General features: G+C 43.4%; 1 protein-coding gene across 2 annotated transcripts in view; it reads right to left on the bottom strand.

Annotated features, from left to right (window-relative positions):
- The window catches only part of PRKDC (protein kinase, DNA-activated, catalytic subunit), a 130,395-nt gene that overhangs the window by 94,082 nt on the left and 17,399 nt on the right, over positions 1-18,914 (bottom strand). For both annotated transcript variants that reach the window (XM_068983808.1, XM_068983807.1), the window contains exons 16-27: positions 17,956-18,108; positions 16,494-16,609; positions 15,756-15,915; positions 14,999-15,085; positions 14,538-14,657; positions 14,133-14,292; positions 13,385-13,491; positions 11,063-11,153; positions 10,219-10,382; positions 9,420-9,572; positions 3,767-3,874; positions 1,339-1,565 (exon numbers count right to left, since the gene is read on the bottom strand). In XM_068983808.1, the coding sequence (XP_068839909.1) occupies positions 1,339-1,565; positions 3,767-3,874; positions 9,420-9,572; positions 10,219-10,382; positions 11,063-11,153; positions 13,385-13,491; positions 14,133-14,292; positions 14,538-14,657; positions 14,999-15,085; positions 15,756-15,915; positions 16,494-16,609; positions 17,956-18,108 (1,646 nt within the window). The remainder of the gene's footprint in view (positions 1-1,338; positions 1,566-3,766; positions 3,875-9,419; positions 9,573-10,218; positions 10,383-11,062; positions 11,154-13,384; positions 13,492-14,132; positions 14,293-14,537; positions 14,658-14,998; positions 15,086-15,755; positions 15,916-16,493; positions 16,610-17,955; positions 18,109-18,914) is intronic.

An 18,914-nucleotide genomic window follows, 5' to 3' on the forward strand; every position in this document is an offset into this window, starting at 1 on the left:
AAATTAACAATGACTTCAAATTCCAGTCAATTCTCATATAAATGTGAACATGCCCCCACACGCAGATACAGACATCCATCAGTCCACCCATCCGTCATATCTCCATCTACCACCCATCCATCTACAATCTACTTACCACCCATCTACCTTCCCCATCCATCCATCATCTCTTATTTTAACAACTGCTCCCTCGTCATTATCTAAGTGCCATTTCCTGAGAGAAGCTATTCTGACTAAATGAGGTCTGATTATTTGTTATAAGATCCTTTAGTAATCATGTACCACTACTGAATTTTTCTTTTTTTTCCTCTGCACGGCATAGCTCATGGGACCTTGGTTTCCCAACCAGGGGTGGAACCTGAGCCCTCAGCAATGGAAGCATGGAGTCCTAACCACTGGGCCACCAGAGAATCCCTTATACTACTACTAAGGCATTGATTTCAGCTACAAATTTTACCTTTATCTAAGTGACTATCACCTGCCTCTCTTTTTTAAATGCAACCGTCACGAAGCGCTGCATCTTTGTACCTTTCACATCTGGCATGGTGTCTGGCACTTGCAGTCTAACTTAGCAACCAATGCTCAATGAAGGAACAAGCCAGCATCACCATGACCTCAGGTCAGGGACTATCTTTTCCACGGACCATGAAACAGCCTCTTCCCCGGTGTCCTGGCACTCAGACCACTCCCCACACAGCTGCTGGCAGGTGAGCTTCAGGACAAGCCCAACCGTGCTCCCTGCTCCCATGACTCCGGGCCTGGCCATGGCCTTCAGATCTTAGCTCTACAGAGAGGCCCGTGGCCAGCCTCGCCTCACTCACATCTGCACCTCAATCCCCACAGCAAGGAAGAGAAAATGTGTCTCCTCAGACCCCGTCCGTCTCTTATCTCTGCATGTCCCTCTGACCTGGGCCTGAGCCTTTCCACACGGCTCCAGTCTCACTCCCGTGCCACCTACTCACCCTGTGTCAGACTCCTCTACGTGCTTCACAAGTCTCTTATGACGTCTTTTGCTACACTTTCCAGACTATGTTTATTAAGCCTGAATGTAGTTTTCAACACTTTCTGAGCCTCCTCTTGAATGCAAACAGCATTTTAATTCATTATTTAATCCCCAGAAAACAGTACAGTGTCCAGAATATAAGTATTCACTAAGTGCTTGATACATGATTACATGGATGCATAAACACCAAGTGACTTCACAAAATCACTACTGGAAACGTAAGAACCTCTACACTCTTCCCAGCACGTGACTCCTGAACTCCCTGTAAATAGTATTACTCTCCCCGTGCCGCCCCCCTGCCCCGCCCTCGTACCCCAGACAGGGAACTCACGCACCTGAACTCCCTGTAGATATTATTAAAAGCAAGCGATGCTCCTAGTCTCTTGAAAGCGTTGGGGTGAAGTGCAAAGCTGTACAGTCGCTTGAAGAGCGACTTGGTGTTTACTGGACTGTTCTCCTGCTGCTGCGGCGTTGTCTGCTTAATGGACCATTTGAGGAATTCCCGAATACACCGACCACAAAAATCTCTTAAAGTGCTGTCCACAGGGTCCACAATTCCATCCTGAAACAAAGCATAAAGTGACAGTTGAGTATCCTGAACATAACTGGAGAAATTTATGGGAATGAATTTAGAGCTCAATTCAGGAACAAATAGACACTAGTCAAGAGGCTTCACAGGAAGCATCTAGACTCTAATAAATTCTTTCGACAAAATGAAACTGTCTTTTACAGAGACTGAGAAGCTGAAACATTTGTAAGAAGAGAGAGAATACTTTAATTATATCTCAACAAAGCAGTCTCTCGTTCCCAAAAGAAACACAATGGCTGCATCCTGAAACCTTCTGCTGCTGATTCTACCAGTAAAAGCACCTGGGATGCTTATCTGTTGAGGATGAAGAAAAGACCTTGCAAGTCTCAAGGAAACTGAAATGCTACACAAAGAAAAATCTGACAGATGCGGTTCTGAAAATATAACTTTCTGTTGGAGTATGCTCCACAATGGTACGGTCTCGGGAAGTGAAGTGAAAGTTGCTCAGTTGTGTCCGACTCTTTGCTACCCCATGGACTATACAGTCCATGGAATTATGCAGGCCAGAATAATGGAGTGGGTGGCCATTCCCTTCTCCAGGGGATCTTCCCAACCCAGGGATTGAACCCAGGTCTCTCACGTTGCAGGTAGATTCTTTACCAGCTGAGCCACCACCGAAGCCCACGGTCTCCGAACACCTAGAAAAAACTGTCAAGGAAACTTGAGTGTTTGTTTCCCTCTTTGATCCACAAAGGAGAAGTTTAACTTGAGAAAGTACTCAGAAAATGAAATAAGAGGATTCTAACACAACTGGTTCCCTGCCATACACAAAATCTCTGATCACAGTGCCAACCAGAGTCAAGGAGCTGATGGTCACACACAGCAGAAATGGCAGGGGTGCAGACGGGAGAGACACATGGGTGCCGGAGCCAGTACCAGCTCTCATCTCCACCATCAGTTCTCACCTCCACCATCAGCTCACACCTCCAGAACCAGTTCGCACCTCCACCATCAGTTCTCACCTCCACCACCAGCTCGCACCTCCACAACCAGCTCGCATTACATTTCCATTCTCACCCTGACTTAAACTGCCTTCAGTGATCAGCTAAGATAGCGACTATAGAAACAGCAGAATAAATCCGTCTGCTTGAAATATCCACAAGTGAAACTGAATTAACTGGATCTGTCACAGGCCCTGCTGGAAGTAAACCACAGCTGTACTGACGCCACCATCCTAACTGCACGTGTTCACTAACGCCCACCACCCACACGTGACCTCTCGTCAGGGGCCTCTGAGAGCAAAAGGAGCCCTGTGAGTAACGACACATTTAACAGGGACTCCAGGCCTGGCCTGGGCCAGCAGGAGCGGATGGCAGCCCTCCATGCGATGACACTACTCACTCAGCAGAGAGTGACACAGAGACTCAAAGAAATCAATTTTCAAAAACACAGAACTAAAGGATGTTCGCTTGGACACATGTGCTATGAGTTCAACTGAGGATTTTGACTTCAAAGTCAGCATATGATAAAACAAAACTATGGGTTGTTATAATAGGTAAAAATCAATATGACATTTAAAGAAATCACATATAGTTATTTATACAAGTTCAGAAAATGAAAATAAAATAAGTATGGAAAGACAGTAAGGCTTTAGGTGACCACTGCCTTCTGCCTCAGTGAGCGAGAGACCACAGCCCAATAATGCCACCTCCAGTGGCTCAGGACCCTCGTATGTAAACGCTGAGCTAAGATTTTTTAGGGGTTTTGAGGAACTGAATCTGAATGCAGGAGAAAATGGGACAAACTCAAATAATTCCTTTTACTCGTAACTATTATACCATAGACATGTTTTTAAAAACAAGAGGATACTGCAACTCTGATAAAAGTCTAGGAACATTCTTGTTCACCCTTTCTACCCTCCAAACACACACACACAGTCCCTCAAAGTAGATGAAGTTTGTCAAATTTATAGTTATCCTCCCAAAACAAAGCAAAAAAATCTGTTTGCATATCACTTTAAAAAAAAGAAAAAGAAAAAAAAATAAAAGTATCACAAGATAATAAATATGGCACCACGTTCATTAAATGGTGTCTCACCGATTATCTAAAACAAAAGAAAAAGATGATGAATCTAGCAAGATGCTACACTCTGACACCCTAATGGGCAGCTTAAGGTCCTGAACACTGACCACATAAGCCAGTCAACAGGAACGGCAGGAGGGGATCACACTCACCAGTATTGCCTCCAGCAGGGCAACCGTGTCCTGACTCTCAAACTTCTTGTTGTTGGTGAACCAGTGAATCAGCTGCATGACCAGAGGTTCATACAGCTGCCTTGTCACCTGGAAGAGCAAGACCATCACAGTTCACTTCCTTCATGCTGATCTTATAGCAGAAAGTTTCATTTCTATGACAGCAGCAAAATTAAGCAATACCACTGCTGTGGTTATACCAGTGTCCTTCTCCAGCTAAATTCTGTGACGAACATGATCTAACTTCTCCCTGCCTAAGAGGCCTGCAAAAAAAATCATGTGTCGCAGGAGTCATTGTTCCTCTCCTAAGCAGGGCAATCAGGGTTGACAGCAAAGGCTTCCCACACCCATCCTATTAACCTGGCCCTGAGCACGCACAGGAGGCAGTCCGTTCCCACGTCCTCCACGGATACACTTTCACACGCATCACAGAAGAGGCACTACCCCGGGCAACTCTTCACTCTATGGCATCCCAGGTTCTCACCCTAAGCAGCTCAAATGTAGACACAGTCTCTCCAGGACCCAGACAGCCTGCTGGTCTCTCGGTTTCACAGTCCAGGCCTGGGGAGAAGCTGCAGTGTCCTTTTGGATCAGAGCAATCTCCCGAGACACGTGGTTATGCGGCTACTCCTCTTTCTCTATGAGGAGTAAATGCTCACAGTCCAAGTGAAGGTGAACATCCTCCATGTTCAGACCTCTCTCCTCTGTGTCTTACAGGCTGGCCCCACAGGTGCCCCACACAGTCCAGGGAATTTTACCTCCCCAGTGATACTGTGCTCTAGAAGGAAGCACTTGGTATGCACACCACATCAAAACTCACTTGCATGTCTTGGGGCTCAGGCTAAACAGGTCCTCTTGTACCCAGATATTTATCTGAAAATTATCTTCCTAAACTTGAAACAATTTTAAACTAAATCAAAGTAAAAGAGTCTTACCTTTCAGTTTGGAAATTAACCTGGTCTTAAAGGGTTACTTTTTGTTTCCAAAAAAAATTATTTTGCATTCCTAGTACATAAATTATATATATGTACACACATATTCCATATAGAAAATGTAGAAAACCATCTGTCTATAATCCTACATCCAATGTAGGTTTTGAACGTAACCACTGTTAACATTCAAAATCACTGTTAACACGATACACTTCTACACTTAAATATATGAATATACATGACTGTAAAAATACACACTTTTGTAACCACCTATTTTTCTCTTGTCTGAATACTTTTCACATAAACACATGGGCTGTATCTGTATGTTCATAGAGGCCCAGCATCTCCTGTATGGACGCAGCAGGACCGATTGCTAGAAACACAGGTGGTTCAGAAGTGTGACAGCCACGTGCACACACTCTGAATGCCTCTCTGGACGAGCATGGCATCCGCACTCCCTCCTGCCAGGACCACAGCCCCCTTCCCTACCGGCCTGGCAACACTCAGTTCAGTTCAGTTCAGCCGCTCAGTCGTGGCCAACTCTTTGCAACCCCATGGACTGTAACAAGCCAGGCCTCCCTGTCCATCACCAACTCCCACAGCTTGCTCAAAGACATGTCCATCGAGTTGGTGATGCCATCCAACCATCTCATCCTCTGTCATCCCCTTCTTTTCCTGCCTTCAATCCTTCCCAGCATCAGAGTCTTTTCAAATGAGTTAGTTCTTCACATCAGGTGGCCAAAGTATTGGAGCTTCAGCTTCAGTATCAGTCCTTCCAATGAGTATTCAGGACTGATTTCCTTTAGGATGGACTGGTTGGATCTCCTTGCAGTCCAACGGACTTAAGAGTCTTCTCCAACACCACAGTTCAAAAGCATCAATTCTTCAGTGCTCAACTTTCTTTATAGTCCAACTATCACATCCATGCATGACTACTGGAAAAACCGTAGCCTTGACTAGATGGACCTTTGTTGGCAAAGTAATGCCTCTGCTTTTTAATATGCTGCCTAGGTTTGCAATAGCTTTTCTTCCAAGGAGCAAGCATCTTTCAATTTCATGGCTGTAGTCACCATCTGCAGTGACTAGAGTGCAAGAAAATAAAGTCTGTCACTGTTTCCATCGTTTCCCCAACTATTTGCCATGAAGTGATGGGACCGGATACCATGATCTTAGTTTTTTGAATGCTAAGTTTTAAGATAGCTTTGTCACTCTCCTCTTTCACCTTCATCAAGAGGCTTTTCAGTTCCTCTTCACTTTCTGCCACAAGGGTGGTGTCATTTGTGTATCTGAAGTTATTGATATTTCTCCCAGCAATCTTGATTCCAGCTTGTGTTTCATCCAGCCCAGCATTTCACATGATGTACTCTGCATATAAGTTAAATAAGAAGGGTGACAATATACAACTTTGATGTACTCCTTTCCCAATTTGGAACCAGTCTGTAGTTCCATGTCCAGTTCTAACTGTTGCTTCTTAACCTGCATAAAGATTTCTCAGGAGGAAGGTAAGGTGGTCTGGTATTCCCATCTCTTTTTTTTATTATTATACATTTTTATTTTTTAATTTTATTTTTACTTTATTTTACTTTATAATACTGTATTGGTTTTGCCATACATTGACATGAATCCACCACAGGTGTATACGAGCTCCCAATCCTGAATCCCCTTTCCACCTCCCACCCCATTTTCCACAGTTTGTTGTGATCTACACAGTCAAAGGCTTTGGCGTAATCAATAAAGCAACAATGAACACCGGCAACACTAAAACTAAACACTGCCAATTTTTAAATTATTTTACAACTGCTACAAAAAATATAATTTTGAATTTCCTTATTTACTAAAAGGTTGAATTTTTTTTTAAAAGGTTGAATATTTTAAATGTACTTAATTGGCCACACATATTTCTTTGTTCATGACCTTCCCATTTTTGTTCTTTATCCATTTGTCCATTTTAAAATCTTACATTCTTTAGCACAAAATGGCAAAAAAAATTTCTACTTTATCCTGTTGTTCAGTTCCTAAGTCATGTCCAACTCTTCATGACCCCGTGGACTGCAGTGCAGCATGCCAGACTTCTCTGTCCCTCACTATCTCCTGGAGTTTGCTCTAATTCATGTCCATTGAGCCAATGATGCCATCCAACCATTTTGTCCTCTTTTACCCTCTTCTTTTCCCCTCTTCTTTTCCCTTCAATCTTTCCCAGCATCAGGATCTTTTCCAATGAGTCAGCTCATCTCATCAGGTAGCCAAAGTATTGGAGCTTCCAATATCAGTTCTTCCAAAGAGTATTCAGGGTTGATTTCCTTTAGGATATACTGGCTTGATCTCCTTGCTGTCCAAGAGACTCTCCCACATTAAATACATACATATCAAAATTGTGGGGTTTGTGTCATTCAGCAGTTTTAAACACTAATCAAGTCAATATACTAATAATTTTCTTCCACATATCTGCCTTCAAATCTTGTATGAAAATCTCCCTTTGTACACAAACTTTACAGAAAGACACCTACAATCTACAATGTAATGATAAAGTCCACCAGAGTAGCAGACTGCATTTTAAATAAAAGAATTTCTGAACACTGTGACCCTATTTTCTCTATAAAACAAAATTTATACATATGTTTGTAAGAATGTGTTTTACTAAGATCTTGGGGAAGCTTCCCAGATTTTCTGCAGAGGATGACACGCCTTTTCCTAGGGAGTGATAGGGGGCGAGGGGTGACGGTGGGGAGTTTACTTTTAGCAACCTATGTTTCCATATTAATATATTTTACCAGTGAAAAAGACCATCCCTATCCAAAGATTCACACAGGCTATAATTCATTGCATTTCTCTCTCATATCTTCAGTTTGTTTTTCCTTCTGTATCTTTTAAATCTGAAATTAACCTTTCATATGTTAATAACTCTAAAAGAATATACTAAACGATCCATTTCCCACTGACCCAGAAAACCCCATGCACCACACACACACTTTATGTGCACACAGGGGCCCACGTAGCCACTGCCAGACAGCCCCACTGACACCTGTGCAGTAGTCCAACCACTATACTCAGAGTGCCTTCCTCCCGATGTCTGCGAGGGCAGGACTCCCTCTAGGACTTGACCCGCCCACAAGTTTTCGGGGTTAGATTCAAGGAATTATTCTTTTAGACTGCTTTTCATGTTCAAAATGAAATACTTTCAGGATTTTTGCTGGAAGGATACCAAACTTACTGATTGATCTGAGGAAGATTCAGCCTTTTTTCAATACTGATCCTTTCTTCTTGCCAAGTCACACAGCACACAGGACCCTAGTTCCCTGACCAGGTGTCAAACCTGGGCTCCACCAGTGGAAATGCCAAGCCCTAACCACTAGACAACCTGGAAATTCCCTCGGTACTGGTTCTTCAGGCACACATCACATTCATTTTATATTCAATAAATACACGAGTGCCTGGCACGTTAAAGTTTATTGCTAGACGCTTTCTGTATTTATTACAGCCGCACCACGTGGTCTGCAGGTCAGGGACGGACCTGCACCATAGCACTGAAAGCCCGGAATCTGTCCACTAGGCCACCAGGGAACTCCCCCAGATGCTTCACTATATTCTTTGATGCTGTTATGAACGGCATACTGTAGACACATTTCCCAAGGGGTCAATACTAAAATATGAGCTATATTAAAACACTGATATATGAGAGTCCTATTTTGTAATTCATCAGCTTTCACCTTCATTGATTCTTAGATTTATTGGTTGACATCTGAACCTTCCAGAGTTTTTACAAACTGTATTCAAAAAAATAACTTCTTTCTTCCTTTCTCTGACATCCACGCCCTCAGGGACCACGTGGCCTGATGAGAGACACAGACAGCAACCCCCGAAAATAAATTCCTAGACACACGTGAAGCCGTTCTGAAAACAGGCCGCCCACAGGCCCCACTCTGGGTGTAGAGTCACGTCTCACCACATCTCAACCTCGGCCCAAACAGAGGCAGCACGGTGCTTCAAGGCTGGGGGCGACACAACAGTGTCATTCAGGTAAATGACATTTTAAAGGCAAAAGTAAACTATTCCTGGCTTGCCAACACAAATATTTTTCTGGCCTATATGGAGAGAATCACCAGTAACGAAATCTACTGTGGTAAATTTCTAGTTTTACCCCCAGACTTTATTTAATCACAGTGCATCTCACTGCACTGCTGGACTGTACTGGTTCACATATTCCAAGGGACTTTCCATCCATGTTTATAAGTGGGTTTTTCATTTTCTTTTTTATGTGTGAACCCTCTACTGCTTCACAAAATAAAGTGAGAACTTGAATGTTTTCTGTGTCCCAGCAGCAAAGGCTGTGTCCCTGTCCACAAAGCCACAAGGAAAGAGCACCCTGCTAGTATCTCCGAGCCCCCAACTGCTGGCCACGGCTTCCCCAACCTCCCCTCTGTGCAAGACCATGAGGGCTGATGTCACAGGGCCATCAGCACACACAGCCGCAGGTGCCACAGCAGGGACTCTTTCCAAACCCTGAGGCACATGTTTAGGGACTGCGGGCGCTTTGAGAAGTCCTGAGTCCTAGGTCCTATCCAGAAGTGGGAGGGCAGCGCCGGGCAGCAGGTTTCAAGGATGTTAAGAGTTGTCCCAACATGCAACAAGCTGAGATGATCATTGGACCCGATGCGACATTTTTCCAAATTCTGTAACTTTCAAATTCACGATCATGCACTGACCTGGTCCACGTCACACGCCAGTCGAAGCAGCACAGGAAATGTGCGCTTATAGAGCTGGTACATGGGTGGGGGGCCCTGGCCACCATCAGGCATCTGAGTGGCTTTCCCCAGCATAAACATAACCATGCTGTGCAGAAGTTCACAGGCCGCAACCTGAAACAGGCCAGGGGTCCAACAAAGGTCAAGAGCATTTTGAAATGCTACAGAACGCAGCCCTTTCTTTAAAAAGAAAAACCTGTGCAGCAGATAACTATCCCACCTATATACGAACTAACATTAAGCAACACTTCCTGTTGTACAAGATTAATGCTTCTGTTCACTCTGCTCTGGAGCCAAGAGCTGAGAACAGAGACGTAAAAGATCCAGGCACTGGGACTAACACACTCATAAGAGACACAGTCCCACGGTGCCGTATCACAGAACACTGCTCCATTTGTGAGCACGCCTTAACTGTTACTTCCTGAAAATCTATTTTTAATGAACAAAATGTGGCAATGTACAAATTAATAGAAAACCTTGAGACCATCTGTTTTGAATCTCCCAAGTTGAATAGAGAATTGAGCACAGACTAAAAAATCCTTTCTCAACCCCCTGTGCCCTGTGTTCTCTACTATGAAGAATTCTAGTGCGTTAATGTTTTATCATCTATTCAGACTCTTTAGGTTTAATTTCCATTTTCCAAGGATACCGACTTCTGATAACTGAGCAGTTTCCCATCACTAAGCTAGAGAAAACACAAAGCCCATGAAACACATCTCTCCTAAGGAGCACATGGCTGACCACGGCGAGTGATGAGTACCTTGGTGTGTCTGTCACCTGCCGAGAGCGCCAGCTCTGTGACACGTGGCAGGAACAGGTCCAGGTGAATGACAGGCTTCATGTCCACGAAGGGCACCGCGAAGCTGAGCCTCCTCTCTCGGTCCCAAGCCACACAGCCCCTGGCCCGCTCCTCGGGGGACGCCGCTGTAGGGGAGATGCTGGTCAGCCCCGGCCCACCCCCTCCTGCTCTGTTTATCACACACATGGGGCAGCAACATCAGAAACCACCACATACTGCTTCTAATCTGACTGAAAGTCAGATTATTTTTAAACAAGTCTAATAGTCTGGAATGTTTAATTTTCAATTTCAGTTAAGTTACTCTTCTGTGAAAAAATGATAAACGAACAATACTTTTATAAATAGTTCCTCTTTATAACACATATTTTTCTAATATACATTCTAACTGCTGAAATGCCAAAATCACCAGTACATTTAGGATGAAATTTTAAAACTAAAAATATAATTTTTACTCATCAAAAAACACTAATTCTGATCAAAAACAACTAAAAATATCCAAACATTAAGAATATTAGTATTCAAAGAGATAACTCTGAATTCCTGACACGATGTTTAACATAAAGGCCTATCCAGCTAGACTCTGCTTAAAAAATGAACATATGCCAGACCCTGAAGATAGGAACCCACAGACTTCAGGGCATGGCGGAAGCATTCACTCCATTAGACAAAATACAGTTCCTCAAAATCTTACTTGAAAGACATAAATGACACACGGGAGCAAGTATCAGAAGACACTGTGACCTGTATGCATTCAGCTGAGGGGCCCGCATGCCTCAGGGGTTGAGTTACTTTCAGGAAACGTCACCTGTTAGCAGGTTTTTGTTGATCTGTCCCCCGAGACGGCCAAGTACTTGCACTACTCGAACCCGTGTTTCTTCTAAGGACAGTGCTTCATTCTGCAAATGTGGAGACAATAAGAAACAACCTTGAGCTCAAAGAAAGACCCTCTCTACCGCTGATGCCCTCAATGTCTCCTTATAATCCTCCACAGCACTGCTGTCATTTTACTGCAAAATCATGAAAAAAAGCCACAATTCTTCCACTTTTTCAGCCAATGTCCATTTTCTAGGTCAGCAGTTCCTGTTTCGGGAGTCCTTATACCCTTAAAAAATACTGAGGATTCCCACAGAGCTTCTGTTATTGTGGGTCGTATTTACCAGTATTTATCTTGTTAAAACTTAGCTTCCCTGGTGGCTCAGACAGTAAAGAATCTGCCTGCAATGAGGGAGACCCAGGTTCCATCCCTGGGTCGGGAAGATCCCCTGGTAGAGGGCAAGGCAACCCACTCCAGTATTCTTGCCTGGAAAATCCCCTGGACACAGCAGCCTGCCAGGCTACAGTCCATGGGGTTGCAAAAAGTCAGCACGACTGATGGACTAACACTTTTACTTTTTACTATTTAAATACTTATAATTTTATTTAAAAACACTGAACCCATGACATGTTAACAAATTACATACTTTTAGAAAAACTAAGGATATATTCCAAATAAACAACCTCAGGCAAGTGGGGCTGTTCACATTTTGTGTCTGCGACAGACTTCTGGGCTATGACTAGAAAAGGGAGGAGGACTTCATAGTTTTTCTAGGAAACTAGGGTTTGCTTTGCTACTACTCCAAAACTGAAGCAGTAGTTTCTTACAGGTTAGTTACAATGTGGAGTGTGAGCCCACATCAGGGAAGTTTATGCAGTCTATTACTGTACAATCCGCTGGCTTTATCTTACACTCGGTTTAGGAACACAATGTACTGCTCATCTGGAGATACCGGTTCACCGGCAGCAAAGATTCTCAGATGTGCTCCTGAAGTGACAGGCCCGCTCTCTATTCCAGAGAAAACGTCAGCCAGACACTGAGCAGCCACGAGTCCGTTGCCATGCTTCCAGTAACAGTGGTGCTCACGGGGGAGGCGGCTGCTCGATGCTCCCTGAGGCCAACCACCAGCGCCTCCTGCCCCAGCACACGAGATGGTACACCGTGTGTGCTCAAGGGTCGAGGCTTCGTGAAGCTTAAAGGAACAGCACCACCCACCACTGCACAGTGCAAACAATCACGAGTGACAACAGTTCTGGTCTTGCACTCTGGGACCCCCGGGCCCTATGCCTGTAAAGAAACGTGCAAAACTAGAGATAGTCTCAAGAAACTTTATCTTCCTTTACCTAAATATGATAAAATAATTTAAAACTATTAGACACCACTTCTAGTTTCCTTCCAGTCTCCCAATCAAAAGCTGTCAAGAGAGTAGCCCCCACTTGCCACAAGTAGAGAAAAGCCCTTGCAGCAACAAAGACCCAGCACAGCGAAAAATAAGTAAAAATTAAAAAAAGAAATAAATGCATTTCTGATCCTATAACAGAAACTGTCAAAAATAATGAGATCAGAGGAAACTTCCTGAAAGCTTGCAATACCAGTTCTAGATATTAAGTTGCTACTGCTGCTGCTAAGTCACTTCAGTCGTGTCCAACTGTGTGTGGCCCCATAGATGGCAGCCCACCAGGCTCCCCCGTCCCTGGGATTCTCCAGGCAAGAACACTGGAGTGGGTTGCCATTTCCTTCTCCAATGCATGAAAGTGAAAGTGAAAATTAAGTCACTCAGTTGTGTCCAACTCTTAGCGACCCCATGGACTGCAGCGCACCAGGCTCCTCCATCCATGGGATTTTCCAGGCAAGAGTACTGGAGTGGGGTGCCATTGCCTTCTCCGAGATGTTACGTTACACTAACTCAATTTTCTCTATTTACATGATTTTTATCTCTTACATTATGTGCCACATCTAAAAAAACCGGTCGTAAGAAATTATCACTGGGCAAAAAACATAAAAACTGCCATGAACTAAACTCGACAAAATGACCTATTTCAGATATAATAAGTAAATGAGGCAATCTTATACTTCAATATCAGTGTGGCAACTGCTTATTTCAAACAAAAAAAACAAGATCAAGACAATAACACGGTTTACATGTTAACATCGTTTACATTTTTATCACTAAATACATACTGAAATTATTTTCATACTGTACACCAACTTATATGTAACAATGATATTTTAAATGAAGATTTTTACTACTCATGAGCATCAGAATCTGATCTCTCCACTATTTAAGGTAAAGAAAATATAAGGGTCTCTTACAGATGAAATGTTCTTTATCCGTTTCAGATGCTTTAACACATCTTTAGTAAATCCTTTCTGGACAGCCCGAGAAAGTGCCGACACTTCCCAGTTATTCTGGGTCTCATCTGTCAAGGGTAAACAGAAGTCAATTTTAAATAACACTCATTTATTTAGTTAATAAACACAAGGGGAAAGACACTAGACTACCATACAGAGACATTAAAATCCTAATTTAAAGTATGATTAAAAATGAAATTTCTAGAACAAAAATACTAATAGTGGTTGTCTCAGTTTTAGACACCATTACCAGTTTCTTGGAGGGACTTCCCTGGTGGTTCAGTGGCTAGGACTCTGCACTCCCAATGCAGTACTAAATCAGTCATATTTGAAAAACCAATAAAAATCAGGTGAAATTAGGTCAAAATATAACTTTACTATTGGATATTCTTATAGTTTTAATCCCTGTTTGATTTATTAAATAAAGTTTTCTTTGCAAGACAATAAATTAGAATTTATAAGATGCTCAAGATGTTTAAGAATTCTTCCCCTTGAAGATTTTATAAATTTTGCTAGGATATACATGAGTAAGTAACCTATAAGTAGTTTTAATACCTCAGTTATACTTATGTCCAATTATACTGAAATGAATTGGAAAGATTACAAAAATACCAACCAAATGTATTTTGAATGCATAATATGTAGAAATACCAACACATGTATTAGATTACCATTTTAAGATACACATCAAAACTCTTCTATACTTTACCTGATAAGGCTGAAGTTTTCAGATATCCATCAAGGCTAGGCAGAATATCCTTATAATAGGGTTGAATTACATGTTTGCAGATATAAACTGACCATTCTTCCAGGGCATTCAGGCCGGCTTCTGCCAGTGGGGCATAGCTCAGGCCCAGTTTAAAAGCCATCTGTACATGAGAACAAATGAGATAATGAACACCAGGAATTTAGTACTGAGAGAGGGCTTCTTAAATGACAAGCCTTTCCTCTGTCGGAACCATGCAGGCTGGAGAGAAGGGGCACTGAAGCCCCCTCAGGAAGGCCCGACCACGCAGGATGCTGGCGGGGGGTGGGGATGGGGGTTCTGACATGTGAGTGCCGCTGTGACGGCCCCGTTTCTCGGAGCCATGACCCCCACAAGTGATGTGCCCACCTGCAACGCGGGGACGTAGGCTCTGACGTCAAGTGCGATGATGTCATGTGGCAGGGATAGGACAAAGGTCAAACAGGAGGCCAGGAGTTCATCTTTGTACTGCTTCATCTTAACTGACACCTCGGCAGGAAAGACAAGGTTAGTGCTATGCACCTGAACAGAGCCTTCAGTTCCACCATCGACTACGAAACATCTGATTTGCAAATACGAAAAATGAAGGTACTTATCTCCAGCAAAAGTTTGTGTTGAGTACTTAGTTCCCATCATGTGGAAAAGCTAAAGAATCTATGGACCCTGAGTCATCATCACTAAAATTATTGTGAGAAACTTCAGGGGACTTCGGAAGCACAGTGACTTTCTCTGCCAGTGTTTTCAACCCCCCCAATCCCCACGTGGATTAAGCAACCCATTTCATCTTTAAATAATATATGATAAGACTGGATAAAGCTTTTGAAAGTTACCTCTTTACCAAATTTTGAAAACAAAGCAAAGCAGGAATGCTTCTCTGGATCCTCAGGAGATGGTTTCTGACTCTTTGGACCTACGCCCTGTCAGATAAAACAGGCAATGAGCTCAGGGAATGATAACCAGATAGTCCCATGTTCTAATCTGGCGGTTCCCACTGGTCCTTGTGAGGGGACCCATTCTCATTCTGCTGAGGCCTCACACAGAGAGGAAGACACTTCAGGCAGAGGCCCATGAAGAAGCACATGTGAGCTGGGAGGGGGACCACTGGCCAGGAGTCAGGGGCCCAAGTCCACTCCCCGTGCTGGTCATCTGACGTGCACGCCTGTGAGCTGAGACAGCTGCTCACAACTAGAGCCCCTGGACACTGACGCGCCACTCTCCATCCTTAGGAGCTACCAGATCCCCGGGCAGCCGTGCCCAGAGGCTCTGAGGACTTGAGTCTGGAAAGGGCGCCAGTGATGCTGCAGGTGGGTCCTGGTGCCATGCACACATCAGAACCTCTGTAGAGCTCACAGCACCAGCCAGATGCTCGCCAGTCAGATGGGAAAATGGGGAAAACATTCCCCATTAAACTTTTAAACGGTGTCATGCAACTGCCACTCACATCAGTTTTTCAAAATACAAATAACAAAAGTAGCAGACTTTAAAACTGCAACATGCTGTACAATACCATATTTTAGAATGTATTTATACACACTCGTGCAATCTAAAATACATAGGAATATTCAATGTCCCTCAAAAAACACTTACCTCAAAATAATTTATCTTCTTGGCATTTCTCACAGCAAGAGAAAGCAGTTTGTAGAAACCACTAATGAGTGGCGACCGTGTAGATTGCAGAATTAACTGATATGAGAAGGAATGCACCCACGGCCCAAAAAATTCTACATGTTTCTCAGGAAGAATCTCCCTGTAAAAACAAATGTAAAGCTTAACAAAGAAATCCTCATCGTATACTTTTACTCCGCTTTGAAATTCTAAGTGACATAATCAAAACAAAATCATTATCTGTGACTCCATTATACCCCATTTTTGGGTGTATCTGTACTCTTTAGTTTCTTTGCTGTGCTGTGTTCTGTGCTCAGTCGCTCACTCATGTCCAGTTCTTTTCAACCCCATGGACTATAGCCCATCAGGCTCCTCTGTCCATGGGACTCTCCAGGCAAGAATACTGGAGTAGGTTGCCATTTTCTTCCCAGGAGATCTTCCCAACCCAGGAATTGAACCCATTTCTCCCGCATAGACAGACAGATTCTTTACTGTCTGAGTCACCAGGGAAGCCCCCTTATTGTCCTTACCTGAGGATCTTTTAAATACAATTAAAAAAAAAAAATTCAACAGCTATTATATCTATTTTAAAATTTCATATAAGCTGTTTTAGATTTTAAGTCCTACTATTTCATTTCTTGTACTACATAAGTGATTCTCCTATGTCATAGCCAACAAATGATAGTATCTACTCTTAAGTATACAGAACTTTATGAATACCTGCAGAACTCCACCAGGTTGATGAAAGCAGAGAAGTCTTTGGGTTTCGCAGGATGCAGGTTAGCAGCTGGATCTGAGGTCGGGATCACCCAAATGCCAGCAGCTTTGTTTTCATCCTTGAAAATCAGTTGCACCAAAAACACGGTACCGTTCAGTCATTCAACAAATGACTCAGCAAGTGACCCACAGACATGGGTGAGGCTTTGAGCAAGGAATGCAACAGTGAGGAGGCAGAGATGGGCCCAAAACTCACAGTCAGATAAAAATGACAGAACCCTCAGAACATGCTACACAGGAGGCCACAAGGGATGCGGTAAGTAGGAATAAAAGTGAAAACACAGAAAGATCTGGGGGCAGGGTGGGGCACAACTTCTCACAGGAGCCACAGTGCCCAGACAGAGGCAGAATCTCAAAACACAAAACAGTTATCAGTAGTGACGAGATTTCAAAATGAGAGACAGAGGACCAGTGGCTACTGTTAGGTAAAACATAAATATAAACATGTTCAATTTGTGTTTCAGACCCAGGTTGAAATGTCAAAGAGGCAGGAAGGAGGGCAAGGCTGGAGACCAGGCATGTCCCGGGAAACACCAACAGAGACGACGGTGACCCGGCGGTGGGGTGTGGGGGACCAGGGACACAGAGACTAAGACAGGTGCTCTGCACGCAGACATGTGGCCAACCGTCTCAGGGAGTGAGCACGTCTGCTCATGAAATTACTTTAGACGTGAATGAATAAAAAGCCTGAAGAGTGACAGGCCACTCCTCAATGGCCCCGACAACCAGCACAAAAACTTGGCCCTGACAAGTGCAGCCAAGGCCAGGGCTCTGCCCCTGTAGGACCCCTGACCACACGGCCTCAGCCGTGGAAGCCAACATGCAAACTTGATTCCAGGAACCACTGGACTCAGAAACAAACTACCTTAGGTAACAGTCTCACTACCTGAGTGTCCTGTCTCCTCAGAGGGACAGCAGCTCCAAGCTAGCAACCTCATGCCCAGTCTGATCTTTGAGCCCAGCCAGAAAAACGGTGCAGAAACATGGGAGGCATGGCCTTTCCTGCCCTCCCTTCTACCGTCTCCAGAGCCTGGAGTCCCCCTGGCTATAAATCGAGGAGCACCAGGGTGCCCAGACCCTCTGCAAAAACCCACCTCTACACAAAATAAGACTAGTCTCTACTGTTGTTAAGTCAAGAGTCCTAATCCTCCCAACAACTTTTTCCAAAAAATTGCTTTAACTTATTAAACATATAAATTACTTCTTGAACAATCTGATACAGAATATATTCTGCACACTGGGCAATTCAAATATCAATAGAAAAGTATCAATGACATGTATTAATGCTGATAAACCAATTTCCTGCCATCCTCTACAAATGAAAGACTTGCTCCTGAATACTGCAGCATGCAGATACAGCTGGTACAAAAATGATGCAGAATTGCTACTGACAACATCATCTAACCTCTTGTTCCCCAACATTCTGCTTTTCCAGCGTAAGATCCAGCTTTTCAACAATCTTCAAAACTGATTTTACAAATTCATCATATAGCAAACGATTCAGACTTTGAAGAGAGGAATTCACAAAGACAAATGCTTCATCTGCTAAGAGAGAATCCTGAAAGTAAAGAAAATAAATTTCAAAATGCTGCACAAAACAGTGTCAGTACGAGTATTAAATCAGCATTATGACACATAAAGACGTACACGTGTAATTAGGTTTTATGGAAACACTTGTGTAAACTAGAGCAGACTTACCTCTAAGTTTTCAAGCTGTAAAATACAGACATCTTTCTAATTATTAGGACAACACCATTTCAGTCTGACATGACTTAAACAGTCACGTAACACACATAAACAGTAGTGAGTTGAGAAGGTTTAGGCCAACCTTGTCCAAGTATTTACTCCATTAATGCATGTGTATGTGTGTGTGTGTGAGAGAGAGAGAGAGAGAGAGATGCCTCCTTGGTGGCTCAGTGGTAAAGAATCAGCCCACCAATGCAGGGGATGTCAGAGATGTGGTTTCAATCCCTGGGTTGGGAAGATCCCCTGGAGGAGGGCATGGCAACCCACTCTAGTGTTCTTGCCTGGAGAATCCCATGGACAAAGGAACCTGGTAGGTTACACTCCATGCAGTTGCAAAGAGCTGGACACGACTGAGCGACTGAGACTATACACAAGCAGTGTGTGTATACACACTTCTATACACTATATACACACGTTCTGTATGTCTATATGCAAATGCACATGCATGTACGTATATACACGTGCACTTGTAAACACACATGTACTCACATACACATGCATATATAGATATGTATAATATACATCTATCCTCAGAAGGGACTGAAAAGCTCTATAATCTATTATCTCTTTCAAAGTGAAATATTCTATCATTCCAAAAACATAGACCAGTTACGCTGT

This window comes from Capricornis sumatraensis, chromosome 11, assembly GCF_032405125.1.
Source record: "Capricornis sumatraensis isolate serow.1 chromosome 11, serow.2, whole genome shotgun sequence".
Taxonomy (NCBI): domain Eukaryota; kingdom Metazoa; phylum Chordata; class Mammalia; order Artiodactyla; family Bovidae; genus Capricornis; species Capricornis sumatraensis.